General features: G+C 36.5%; 1 protein-coding gene across 8 annotated transcripts in view; it reads left to right on the top strand.

Moving 5' to 3' along the window:
• The window catches only part of CDK14 (cyclin dependent kinase 14), an 835,688-nt gene that overhangs the window by 371,815 nt on the left and 449,553 nt on the right, over positions 1-14,320 (top strand). For all 8 annotated transcript variants that reach the window (XM_073238870.1, XM_073238871.1, XM_037019857.2 and 5 more), the window contains one exon: positions 4,014-4,093. In XM_073238870.1, the coding sequence (XP_073094971.1) occupies positions 4,014-4,093 (80 nt within the window). The remainder of the gene's footprint in view (positions 1-4,013; positions 4,094-14,320) is intronic.

Genomic DNA, 14,320 nt, shown 5'->3' with positions numbered 1-14,320 from the left:
CTGAGCATGGATAGCTCTGCCCTTGGGCATTCCCCTGGCTCTTCTCATCCTGTGCTTGACAGCTCTTCCCCGTGTGATGGGCAGACTAAAGCAGTGAGTCATACATCCTTGAGCCTGAAGTGATGAGCTTCACAGTGAAGCCAACCTGGAAACAGCAGTTAGAAGAATTAGAGAAGAGTGAAGGATCTCTGAAATTAAAATGGCTCCCTATGTAGCTCAGAGCAACTAGACACAAACTTGGCAATATCTCCAATAAAATGTTCTGTGGCATTATGAACATCATTTAAAGCCTTTTTTTACCTTGTTATTTACCTGAATTAATGTCTTCATTGCCAATCAACCCTTGATTGCCTTCTATTCATTAGCCTTTGATTTAATTAATATGACTTGTTAAAGAGGAGTCTTCAATATTTTCCCATAAACACCTCCAATTTAACGATTCAATTTGAATTTTGTTATTATTCTAAAGAATATTGAAGTATATTTTTGAATATTTTAATAAAATAATTTAAACCATACAAGGTAATTATCAGCTTTAATGTTCACTCTGTTTTTCATAGAGTAGCAGGTATCTTTTGAAATCTTCAAAACATATTATTTTGTTAGTTAATAACTTAGAATTGCTAGTTTTTCGTTCCACAGTAAAGTTTGAAAAAATATGTGTATCGGAGGTAGAACATTAGGAAAATTTTTAGTGTTATTTTTTCCAAAGGTACATTTTCCAAAAGTGGAGCCAATGATTTAACATTTTTATTAGACTTTTGAACTGAGGAATAGGGTAGCTACTCAGTGTCTAGACATGTAGAGAAAAACAAATTAAGAAGAAAGAATCACAATGACTCTTATGTTAAAGAGCAATTTGATAATCAATATGATTATTAACAGGAGGCCAGTGAGGCAGTTGGAGAAGAGGGAGATGCTGATTCGTGGTTTTGCCTCAGATTATTACAGGATAGTGAGGGTTTTGAAACATGTCTGTTGGGTGCAAAAAGGTTAACTACAGAGCATTATACAAATTCTAAAACTTTAAAGAAATGAAAACTTCTCATATCTGCATGCATCAGAAACAGAGACTGCATCTTTTATTTGAAAAAAGGAAATAAATATTTAAACCAAACATGAAAGACATTGAAAGCTTTATAAAATTTTGAGATTTCTGAAATTTTTGAAAATAATTTTTATTACTTATTCTTGAGCTGTCCTGCAAGAGGAAGGAAGTCATGATTCTAATGTTATTAATATTCAACAAATATTTTGAGAACCTATTCCATATTAGGCAGTTTTAGGCACATAACAGTTAACAAAACAAAAAATGTTCCTTTGCTCCTGGAATTAATAGTATAGTATAAATTTTAAGGAAATTTTTAGTTTCATATGATGTACTACATAAAATCTCAATATCTTTAACTGTTGTGATTATCATAACTATAAGAAATTGATATTTAGAGGTTTAATTCATGGAGTACTATGCTACAGAATCAGAATGCCATTAACCTGCCTGGATCTTCTTCTTCTATGCAATTACCATAGTAAATATGTTGAGAAGCTTTTTTCACCACAAAAATAATGCACATTAGCCTGAGATTACTTAAAGGTGTTTCATCTCTAGTTGCATTTACGAAGTGAGTGTTGGTACACTTGCGGATCCATCTCTGCACAGTGTATTACTGGGAAATGAACCATATATAGCTTCATTGTCTGAGAGTGTGCTTTAGGTACAGAACCATCAAAAACATGAATACCCTGTGTTCCAGAATTCACTTCACAATACATGTAAAGTTAATGATCTCAAATGAAAAGGAAATGCTTTGTGGGAAGAAGACTGTATGTTTTTTTTTTTTTTAATGGATGAGGGGAAAATATCTGTAAATGAGGGGAAAGTTCCAAGCAGTTCCTGGAATCAGTTACTGCCTCCTTGGGGAGCCAGTGGTGAGCTCAGCTGGGCTCAGAGAAATCTGTGCAGATGTCAGCAGTGACTGCATCCCAGCATCAAGCCCTGCCAAAGGCCTCTCTTAATCGTAAAGGCCAAAGTGAAGGGCACAAGGTGCAGTCTCTGGTTCAACCCCATGCACATCATCATTTTTGCCTGCACCTGAGTGCCTCGAGTACACTCAGGATTAGAAAAATCAAGGTGATGCAGTCAGCAGAGAAGAGCTGAAACACACGGAAAAATGAGTACAACTCCTAACCTTGAGGAGATGGCACATTGTGGAGCCATACAGTCGGGTCCTTATCCAGTTACTTTAGCCACTAATGTATTTCAACAATATGTTCAGTGAGGAGTGCCATTAGAATGGTTGGACTGTGATAAATTCTTTGGCCTTTCAAGTTTGTCAGTGGCAGTTCTTTGAGGAAAAACAGAAGAACTGGATGTAGTTCTTAAGAGACATTCCAGTTTTTTATTTCAGACTCAGCAGCGCTGTATTCTCAGCGCCACATGAGTTCTCCTTACTGGTTCCATAACCTCTAAAGATTTTTGGTTGCAATTTAAATTGTAACAAGAAACCATTTTTTATTTATCAGTTTGGAAGAATCAATGGTTGATAACATTCTATAGGTGAAAGAGGAACAGGATCTCTTCCCATTTAGTATTGGAAGTGTAAATTGCTATAACTTCTACATAGGATAGTTTCCCAATATTCATCAGAATTAGGATTTAGAAATGCACATATGTTTTGACCTTGAAATTCCACTTTTAAGAATTTATCTTACAGACATTTTTATGTGGGTGAAATTGCATGTCCAAGAATATTTATTGCATCAGTGGTTTGGCAGCAAGATATTGAGAACATGTGAAGTGCCTATCAATAGAGGATTGGGGTTAGGGTAAGTATACTACACTATTATAAAGGGATACCCGACAGTCTTTCAAAAGCAAGAGAATGTTTTCTATGACTTTATGAGGAAGTCACCACAATATATGCAGTTTTAAAAACAATATACAATGTACTCTGTTTGGCACACTACCATTTGTGTATGTGTGTGTATGTATGTATATGTATGTGTGTATGTATATGAATTTTTGAACAATGGTAGGTGACCTTGGATGGAGTGATAACAAGGAGATTTACTTCTCATCCAATGCTTTCTTCTGCTTTTTACATTATTATGCATGCTTGTTTTACCTATTTTAATGAACAAAGTATGTTTCTAGGCCTTGTAAAGGTAGAAAGCAGATCATTTTAGACCCATCTAGACCTAGATACTCATATCTTTATTAACGGAATTGACTGGCTAAAAAGTTGTCTGCCTAGCACAATCTTACTTTTTAGTGAGAGCCAAGACACATTTAGAATGCATCTGGAAGAGCCATCTGCTTTGGATAGGTCTTGTGTAATCTTGTAATAGTAAAATATTTATAACTTATTTTGATGGTTTTTATTTGATGTACTGTATGTGTTATGAAACACAATCAGATCAAATATAATTTTAGGAGGCTTTAGTAAAAAAAACAATAAAGGGGGGAATGGGTTATGTTGAAAGAGAGAGAGACAGAGACAGAGAGGGAGAAAGAAGAGGGAAGAGAGGAGAGAGAAGAGAAAAAGCTGAATGTCAGGTTTCTGTCCTTGGGGACTGAGTGACCTCAGTTTAAGACTGAAGATGAAGATAGTGCAGCAAAAGAGACAAAGGAACTATTGGAGAAACAAGAAGGGAGAGAGTTGTTTTGACTGCTTGATTTTTAATTAATCTGAGAATAATTGATCAAGCATGGTGATTTTGTTAAGCAGGAGTTTCATTCTGGAAGGAACGTAGAGTGAGTCACAGAAAACTTCAGTTAAAACTTGGCAAATGTGAATATTTTAAATGTGAATATTTAAAGTGTGACTATTTATGATGATGATAAAGAATTCCCAGGCTTACTGAAATTAATCTTGTTGTGGCAACGTAATTGAGTCACTGACATTTTCAGTGCAAAAATGCATAAAATATAAATTGTAAGGAAGACAATTAGAACCTTAACGAGAACATATTTTCACAGATACACTTCTCATCTCTTTATTCATTTCTCCCAGGGTAAATGGGAAGTTGGTAGCCCTGAAGGTGATCAGGCTGCAAGAAGAAGAAGGTACACCTTTTACAGCTATCAGGGAAGGTAGGAATTTTCTCTTATTATCTTTACCACTGTGTTTGCTTAATGCCTGTAGCTGTTCAAATATTCTACACATTGAAATATGCTGTTTCTAAATGAAATAGTTATTATCTCATGGGAATGCATAAACTGAGATTTAAAAATCAGAACCTCTTGCAGTCATATCAAGTCATGTTAAAATAAGAAAATCTTAGACAATCTTGCTGTCTATTTAGGTTTATGGGAAAAAAGTGCCATGTATTGATGGTAAGACTTAACTGAGGAATTTCATGTGTTTGATTTTGTTCACAGAGCTCCTAAGGTACATATTGATCTAGCATTACTCTATATTCATGACTTTTACAGAAAGTCCTTAAAAATGGGGGGATCATGATGTCTTATTATTCATTTGTATTTCTTCTTTCTTGATTTCTTTGTTCCTATCCTTTACTATATTTTTTATTGTTTTTTTCTTATTGATTTATAGATACTCTTTATATATTAAGGTCATTTATGTTGTAATATTTTCTTCCATTCTGTAATTTTTCTAAAAATTCCTTTTACCATGCAGTTGTTACATATAAGTTTTTAATTTTTATGAAATGAAATTGTTCTTTTACTTTATTATTTCCTGCATAGTTTCTCTACTCCAAGGAAATAAAGTATCTTCTTTTATTAGTGGGAACTTTTCAGTGCAGTTTTAGAACTTTTAGTATTAATATCTTTACTTCTATTGTATTTTTTAAAATACAAATTATCTTGATATAAAACTTCAGTTTATTTTAGCATTGAAGGAAATATAGCTACTTATTTGCTGATCCAACAAGATAATGATCATGATTTACTACAAGAGTATTATTAAGGTATCGGTGAACTAAATGTCATCGGTCACTGGTTGGATTTGTTTCCCATAACTGTCACCATGATTCACATTTATTTCTCTTTTCACTTTATCACCTCTCATTCTCCCTTTCATACCACTTCAGTTTGGTTTCAATCATTCCTGTTTAGCTAAAAATGCTCTTGTAAAATTCATCAATGACCTCCTTATTGCCAAAGCAAATATACACTTGTCTTATTGTACCCAGCTTTTGGGATATTGTACATAGTTGAAACATTCTCTTCTGTGACACCAGGTTTTCCAAGTAGGTAGTCTTTCCTCTTTCTCATGCACTGCCTCCTTCTCTAAATATTAGGGAATTTTAGGATAGAGAAGGGGCCTTTTTTTCTCTAATCAGCATTCCTACCCACGTGAGTTTATTCATTTCATAAGTTTAAAAAGCAGCTATAAGCTGATGAAGTTAAGCTAAAACTTTGTCTTCATCTCCATTCCTCTATATCCATTTGCCTACCTAGCATTTCCTCTTCAATCCATTGATATATAAAAAGAATAGTATATCACTACCAACTAAAGTTTATTCCAGAAATTCAAGGCTGGTTTAACCTTCAGAAATCAGTCATTGTATAACAGTCATCTCAAACTTAACAGATCCAAATGGAACTCATGGCCCCTGCACCATAACTCAAACCATTTTCTCCCATATTAGTAATGGCAGCTCCAATGATTCTCCTTGCCAAATGTAGCCTATGAATGAGTCCTATAAGTCACTTCCCTAAAAGATATTTCAAATCTGTCTACTTTCTCTCCTTTGTGCTATCACCAATCCAGATTTTATCAATGTTTGCTTGAACTTCTGCAGTAGCTTCTTAATTCCACTCTCCACTTTTTCTTACTTTTCTACTATCCCTTCTCTACTCTATAACAACTATAATATTTTTAAAATCCAAGCTCATACTATGTCACTCCTTACTTAAAAGCTTCAATCTTAAGTGCTGTATGACTGATTCTTCCTCTACAGATATATTAGAGTCTACAGATATATTAGAGTATTAGACACTGTCTATACCTTCCAGGTGGGAGACAGAGCATATAAGTTGAGGAATAATACTAGTTGGCATATCAGTGCCAAATCATTTCTAAAAGATGATAAGTTTTAAAGAAATTCCTCTGTTAGTCCAGGGCAATAGGTGTTAGCTGGGTCTTGAATTAGACATAAGAGAGGTAGACAGTGAAGAGTAAATTGAGGAGAAGTGACATTTCAGACAGGTATAGAAAAGGAGCTGAGACCAGAAAGCTCAATGTCTTTGCTATATGCAGTGAGTAGGAATATTTAGGTTAGGAATTTTCATTTGGTGGGTGTGGGAGGGTGAGGCAGTTATTGCTCCATAGGTGTTTTTGTCATCACAGTGATTGAACAGTGCAACTGGCATTTAGTGGACTGGAGAAGCTGGGCATCCTGCAGTATATGGGACACTCTAATACAGAGGTAGGCAAACTACACTGCCAGATTTTGTAAATAAAGTTTTATTTGAACACAGCACTTGCATTCATTTATGTATTGTCTGTGGTTGCTTTCTGAGAATAAAGTTACGTATCAAATATATGGTCTACAAAACGTAAGCAAGTTATTGTAGAAAAATATATGGTCTACAAAACCTAAGCAAGTTATTGTATAAAAATATATGGTCTACAAAACCTAAAGGATATTTACAAAGTTTGCCAACCCCTGCTTTAATACAATGAACAAATGTCTCATGTTCCATAAGCCTTTTCAATGTCCTACTGGACATTCATGCAGGTGAAAACCTGTTTATATTTATCTTAGGCTATAACCCAACTATTTCACATATAAACACAAAGTATGATCTGCACACGTTTAAAATGTACCAAATTTTACAGAAATACAACTACAGTATAAATCAAAGGAAAACTACATTTTTGTTTTGTTTAAACTTTACCAAAATCTCTTCACCATTTTGGAAAATTCTGTAGCTAATGGCAATACTGCTTATATTAAGTTGCTAATTTAACACTCTTGATTAGTCTGCTTTTGTAGTGGTTATATTCATGCTGATTTTGCATACAGATGTGAGCACCAGTCTTCATTCTATTTTCCAGTATAGTTGTGCCTGACTATTTATATATTTAAATACATTATTTTATTGTACTTTTTATTTTTCTTTTGTATTTCAGTTACATACAGATACGTATTTGAAAGTCTACATATAGATGTTTGACATTATATGTGTATACAGATCCTATTATCAGTGAATTTCATGTCAATAGTACTAAAGGCACCTTTATAGAATATTTGTTATATAAAGAGGTTATTAGGTCCGATGGGATTGGAAACCTTTGGCTGAGATGGAGCAGTAAGTTCTCATTGAGCTGTGTAGGGAGGCAAGGTTGAGAGTGAAATTATGAAATTATGGTAGACCCTGAATGTTAGGAGGGAGTAGGAGAGTGGCAAAGAGATGCTGGGCCAAGACAGAAGCAGGAGAAAAATGAAACTGGGTGGCAGGCATGCTCCCTGCATGTGGGGTATACTGGAATTAACCAACCTAACCTTGTTCTTGGTGGCAGCCCAGTCGAGGTTAAGAGAAATTTCATAGTGACATTAGAGGATCCAGTTGTTTCAGTTGGATCCATCAGCAGGAAGTTCAAGGGAAGAAGCCTGTAGGGCCAAATTGAAGTTGTTGATGATCTGTTTGTTTATACTGGCTGGATATGAGGCAAGGCTGTTGAACATATGGTATATTGTATCATAGAACATAGGGCTCTGTTGCTGAGACATTGTTCTGTGGGTAAGAGAGCCTCCAAAGACTTTGGAGCTGAATGTATTAGGAAGATAAATCTGATATTAGGACATGATGTAGATTAGATAAGGAGGAACCTGAAAGCTGATAAAACAGTCATTCAGAATAATGCAGATTTGAAATTATAAGGATCTGGGTTTATTAGAAAGCAGTGTCAACAAATGATGTGTTAGAAAAATACCAGAACAAAGTGGATTATTGGTTATAGACGATTTGAGAGGGAAGTAAGTATCAACAGTTTTGCATTTGAGTGAGTAAAATAAGTGGTGCCAAAAAGAGAAGGAGTTTGCGATTGCATGGAGAATGGCTTTCAATACAGTTTGAAGGGCTGTTATCCAATTTAATCTTCACATTAACTCTTTGAAGGTTTTTTTAGTATGAAATTTATACTACTTATGGAGTCTGTAGTAATATGGAATTGAGGCTCAGAGAGGTTAGATAACTTGTCTAAGGAATTGGGTCTTGTACCTAGACTTTTGTAGATTCCAAAATAGTGTCATTGTTAACTTTATGGGGTAGTTGACTTGGGTCTTAGACATTTTGAGTTCATAAAACATCTGTATGAAAATGTCTTGGTGATGTGGGAGTATAGTTTATAGGAGTTCAACATAAACAGTATGTATTTATCATGACCCTTAACAAGTTGGACAAGTATTAGGAATTTTGTGGGAGAGAAATTTGAAAACAGGGAGTTAAGTTTCAAGGTAGTGTAGTGAAGTGAATAGTTCCATGGATATTAGAGCCTGGAAAGCTGGGTTTTGGTCCTGACTCTGTTTTTTATCACCATACAATATAAGGCAAGTCTTCTGTATAGTTCACTAGGGCCACCTTGACAAAGTACTATGGACTGAGTGTCTTAAACAACGGAAATGTATTGTCTCATAGTTCTGGAGGCTATAAATTCAAGATCAAGGTGTCAGAGCCCTCTCTCTGAGGGCCACGAGGGAAGGATCTGTTTCCAGCCTCCCTCCTTGGCATACAGATGGCAGTCTTCTCCCTGTGTCCTCACATCATCTCTCTGACCTGTGTCCAAATTTTATTTTCTTATAAGGACACCGGTCATATTGGATTAGGGCCCACTCTTATGACCTCATTTAACCTAATTACCCCTGAATAAAAACTGTATATTAAAGTACATCCCCATTGTGAAGAGGGATTAGGACTTTAACATATGAAATTTGGGGGACACACTTCAGTCCATAACACCACCTAATGGCTTTGGGACACAGTAACCCTACTTACAGAACACAGGAGCTGGTTTGTGCCATCTCTTAGGAACCATTTACCTCTGCACTGGGGTATTTATTTTCCAGGGAGTCTTCAAACTCAGAATTTTGAATGTCTGGAGATCAGAGAATGATACAAGAATTTCAAGGCCTGGTCACATAATGACATTGCATTTTCTGTTGAATAAAATATTTTAAGGTTTTACTAATGTAACTCCGGGGTTGGGGGAATCTATCTCCCAGCCTGGGGCAGATTACCTTTTTTTGAGAGGGCATCTGTCATATTTATTGATCAAATGGTTGTTAACAACAATAAAATTCAGTATAGGGGGGTCAATGCTCAATGTACAATCATTAATCCATCTCAAGTCTAATTCTCGTCAGTCTCCAATCTTCTGAAGCATAACGAACAAGTTCTTACATGGTGAACGAATTCTTACATAGTGAATAAATTCTTACATGGTGAACAGTACAAGGGCATTCATCACAGAAACTTTCGGTTTTGATCACGCATTATGACCTATAAACAATCAGGTCAAATATGAATATTCGTTTGATTTTTGTACTTGATTTATATGTTGATCCCACATTTCTCCCTTTATTCTTATTATTATTATCTTTATTTTTAATAAAATGCTGAAGTGGTAGGTAGATGCAAGATAAAGGTAGAAAACATAGTTTAGTGCTGTAAGAGGGCAAATGTAGATGATCAGATGATCAGGTGTGTGCCTATGGACTAAGTATTAATCCAGGCTAGACAAGGGCAGCAAAACATCCACGGATGCAGAAGATTTCTCTCAAAGCAGGGGGGGTGAGGTTCTGAGCCTCACCTCTGTTGATCCCCAATTTCTCACCTGATGGCCCCCCTGCGACTGTGCCTGTCTTAGGTTGTTCCTCCCTTGAGGAATCTTACCCATCTGTGGCTAACCAGTCATCTTCCGGGGTCATACAGGGAAATGTAAAGTTGGTAAGAGAGAGAAGCCATATTGTTTGAAAAGGTTAGCTTTTTACTTCTTTGCAGATTTATGCCCTGTGGCTTCTATGCCCAGCACTTGTCTCGAGGTATCTTTACCACCTGGAGGAATTATGATACTCGGTAAATTCGATATGAGGCACGAATTCTATTTAAGGGTTGTAATTAGGAAGAAAGAAGAAAAGCTATAGATGTAGCATATGGAAGGAAACATGGGAGGATTGATTATTTCTTTGACATATCTTCTTGTAGAGTACCTTAAGTATGTATAGGTTTTAAACTACTAATTAATTTGCACACACATATTAACATAATAGGAATACGATGACATAAACAAAGCAAATCTATAATTACCATCCATCTCCAGTGAAGCCAAGAAAACCAGTTAGGCATCCTAGGCATTTGTGAGAATTTGTCTATGATATGATGGATATTGTCCAACTGTACTTGAACAGTCTGAGAGAAATCAGACAAATTAAAGCAACCCATTTCTGGGATCTGTTCACATCCCATATGTTCTTTTAACCGTAGATAGTCTATAGTGGTAAGATTTTGGAACGCTACAACTTGCACCCCTCCCAACTCCTGGTTGAGTTCCAACAGTACAGATCCGGTCAAATTCGTTGTCTCACTGTATGCACATGCCAGCCTAGACATCTCCCTCCTCATTCCTATGGCAAGTCCAGGAGACGGTGTGCTGGATGCAGCCACAACCGCAGCATCGTCCTGATCCTTGTGGAGGCTTTTTGATGATCATCCCCTGGCACAAGTCCTCCAGAGAGTGCTGATGCCGGAAGCTCCTCCTCATATCGTATCTTAGTTCATTTTCTGGGTATCCAAGCTAGGCCTTGATCTTCTGCATAGAAACAAACAGACCCTTTGCCCCCACTTTGACATGCCCTCTATACCACTGTGCAGAACTCATTGGAGGTCAGCACACAGTAACTGCTTTTTTTTTTTTTTTTTCATTAAGAGAAAGGAATATTATCAGAAAAGAGTACCTCCATAGCTGATAATCTGACACCCTTTAAGTGATCAACATTAAGGATATTTAAAGCATGCGTTGATCTTTGATTTACCAATAGTTTTATCCTATCAAGGAGTAATCCCCCTTTTCTTTCTTTCTTTCTTTCTCTTTTTTTTTTTTTTTTTAATTTTTCATCTATACTTACAAGAAGAATACTACGTTTACTATGCTCTCCCCTATATCAGGTCCCCCCTAACAACCACATTACGGTTACTGTCCATCTGCTTAGCAAAATGTTGTAGAGTCACTACTTGTCCTCTCTGTGTTGTGCAGCCCACCCTCCCCTTTCTCCCTCCCCCCCATGCATGCTAATCTTAATACCCCCCTTCTTTGTCCCCCCCTTATCCCTCCCTGCCCACGAATCCTCCCCAGTTCCTTTCCCGTTGGTACCTGTTAGTCCATTTTTGGGTTCTGTAATTCCGCTGCTGTTTTGTTCCTTCAGTTTTTCCTTTGTTCCTATACTCCTCAGATGAGTGAAATCATTTGGTATTTCTCTTTCTCCGCTTGGCTTATTTCACTGAGCATAATACTCTCCAGCTCCATCCATGTTGCTGCAAATGGTTGGATTTTTCCACTTCTTATGGCTGAGTAGTATTCCATTGTGTATATGTACCACATCTTCTTTATCCATTCATCTACTGATGGACATTTAGGTTGCTTCCAATTCATGGCTATTGTAAATAGTGCTGCGATAAACATAGGGGTGCATCTGTCTTTCTCAAACTTGATTGCTGCGTTCTTAGGGTAAATTCCTAGGAGTGGAATTCCTGGGTCAAATGGTAGGTCTGTTTTGAGCATTTTGATGAACCTCCATACTGCTTTCCACAATGGTTGAACTAATTTACATTCCCACCAGCAGTGTAGGAGGGTTCCCCTTTCTCTACAGCCTCGCCAACATTTGTTGTTGTTTGTCTTTTGGATGGCAGCTATCCTTACTGGTGTGAGGTGATACCTCATTGTAGTTTTAATTTGCATTTCTCTGATAATTAGCAATGTGGAGCATCTTTTCATTTGTCTGTTGGCCATCTGTATTTCTTTTTTAGAGAACTGTCTGTTCAGTTCCTCTGCCCATTTTTTAATTGGGTTGTTTGTTTTTTGTTTGTTGAGGCGTGTGAGCTCTTTATATATTCTGGACGTCAACCCTTCATCGGATCTGTCATTTTCAAATATATTCTCCCATACTGTAGGGTTCCTTTTTGTTCTATTGATGGTGTCTTTCGCTGTACAGAAGTTTTTCAGGTTAATGTAGTCCCACTTGCTCATTTTTGCTGTTGTTTTCCTTGCCTGGGGACATATGTTCAAGAAGAGGTCACTCATGTTTATGTCTAAGAGGTTTTTGCCTATGTTTTTTTCCAAGAGTTTAATGGTTTCATGACTTACATTTAGGTCTTTGATCCATTTTGAGTTTACCTTTGTATATGGGGTTAGACAATGGTCCAGTTTCATTCTCCTACATGTAGGTGTCCAGTTTTGCCACCACCATCTGTTGAAGAGACTGTCATTTTGCCATTGTATGTCCATGGCTCCTTTATCAAATATTAATTGACCATATATGTTTGGGTTAATGTCTGGAGTCTCTAATCTGTTCCACTGGTCTGTGGCTCTGTTCTTGTGCCAGTACCAAATTGTCTTGATTACTATGGCTTTGTAGTAGAGCTTGAAGTTGGGGAGTGAGATCCCCCCTACTTTATTCTTCTTTTTCAGGATTGCTTTGGCTATTCGGGGTCTTTGGTGTTTCCATATGAATATTTGAATTATTTGTTCCACTTCATTGAAGAATGTTGCTGGTAATTTGAGAGGGATTGCATCAAATCTGTATATTGCTTTGGGTAGGATGGCCATTTGACGATATTAATTCTTCCTAGCCATGAGCATGGGATGAGTTTCCATTTATTAGTGTCCCCTTTAATTTCTCTTAAGAGTGACTTGTAGTTTTCAGAGTATAAGTCTTTCACTTCTTTGGTTAGGTTTATTCCTAGGTATTTTATTCTTTTTGATGCAATGGTGAATGGAATTGTTTTCCTGGTTTCTCTTTCTATTGATTCATTGTTAGTGTATAGGAAAGCTACAGATTTCTGTGTGTTAATTTTGTATCCTGCAACTTTGCTGTATTCCGATATGAGTTCTAGTAGTTTTGGAGTGGAGTCTTTAGGGTTTTTTATGTACAGTATCATATCATCTGCAAATAGTGACAGTTTAACTTCTTTTTTACCAATCTGGATTCCTTGTATTTCTTTGTTTTGTCTGATTGCCATGGCTAGGACCTCCAGTACTATGTTAAATAACAGTGGGGAGAGTGGGCATCCCTGTCTGGTTCCCGATCTCAGAGGAAATGCTTTCAGCTTCTCGCTGTTCCGTATAATGCTGGCTGTGGGTTTATCATATATGGCCTTTATTATGTTGAGGTACTTGCCCTCTATTCCCATTTTGCTGAGAGTTTTTATCATGAATGGATGTTGAATTTTGTCAAATGCTTTTTCAGCATCTATGGAGATGATCATGTGGTTTTTGTCTTTCTTTTTGTTGATGTGGTGGATGATGTTGATGGATTTTCGAATGTTGTACCATCCTTGCATCCCTGGGATGAACCCCACTTGGTCATGGTGTATGATCCTTTTGATATACTGTTGAATTCTGTTTGCTAATATTTTATTGAGTATTTTTGCATCTACATTCATCAGGGATATTGGTCTGTAATTTTCTTTTTTGGTGGGGTCTTTGCCTGGTTTTGGTATTAGGGTGATGTTGGCTTCATAGAATGAGTTTCAGAGTATTCCCTCTTCTTCTATTTTTTGGAACACTTTAAGGAGAATGAGTATTATGTCTTCTCTGTGTGTCTGATAAAATTCCGAGGTAAATCCGTCTGGCCCCGGGGTTTTGTTCTTGGGTAGTTTTTTGATTACCATTTCAATTTCTTTGCTCGTAATTGGTTTGTTTAACTTTTGTGTTTCTTCCTTGGTCAGTCTTGGGAGGTTGTATTTTTCTAGGAAGTTGTCCATTTCTTCTAGGTTTTCCAGCTTGTTGGCATATAGGTTTTCATAGTAGTCTTTAATAATTCTTTGTATTTCCGTGGAGTCTGTTGTGATTTTTTCCATTCTCATTTCTGATTATGTTGATTTGTGTTGATTCTCTTTTTCTCTTAATAAGTTGGGCTCGATGCTTATCTATTTTTTTTATTCTCTCAAAGGACCAGCTCTTGGTTTTGTTGATTTTTGCTATTGTTTTATTCTTCTCAGTTTTGTTTATTTCTTCTCTGATCTTTATTATGTCCCTCCTTTTGCTGACTTTAGGCCTCATTTGTTCTTCTTTTTCCAGTTTTGATAATTGTGATGTTATACTATTCATTTGGCATTGTTCTTCCTTCTTCA

The sequence above is a fragment of the Manis javanica genome, chromosome 6, assembly GCF_040802235.1.
Source record: "Manis javanica isolate MJ-LG chromosome 6, MJ_LKY, whole genome shotgun sequence".
Lineage (NCBI taxonomy): Eukaryota > Metazoa > Chordata > Mammalia > Pholidota > Manidae > Manis > Manis javanica.
The sequence above is the reverse complement of the archived record's forward strand: the minus strand, read 5'-3'. Positions and strand labels throughout refer to the sequence as shown.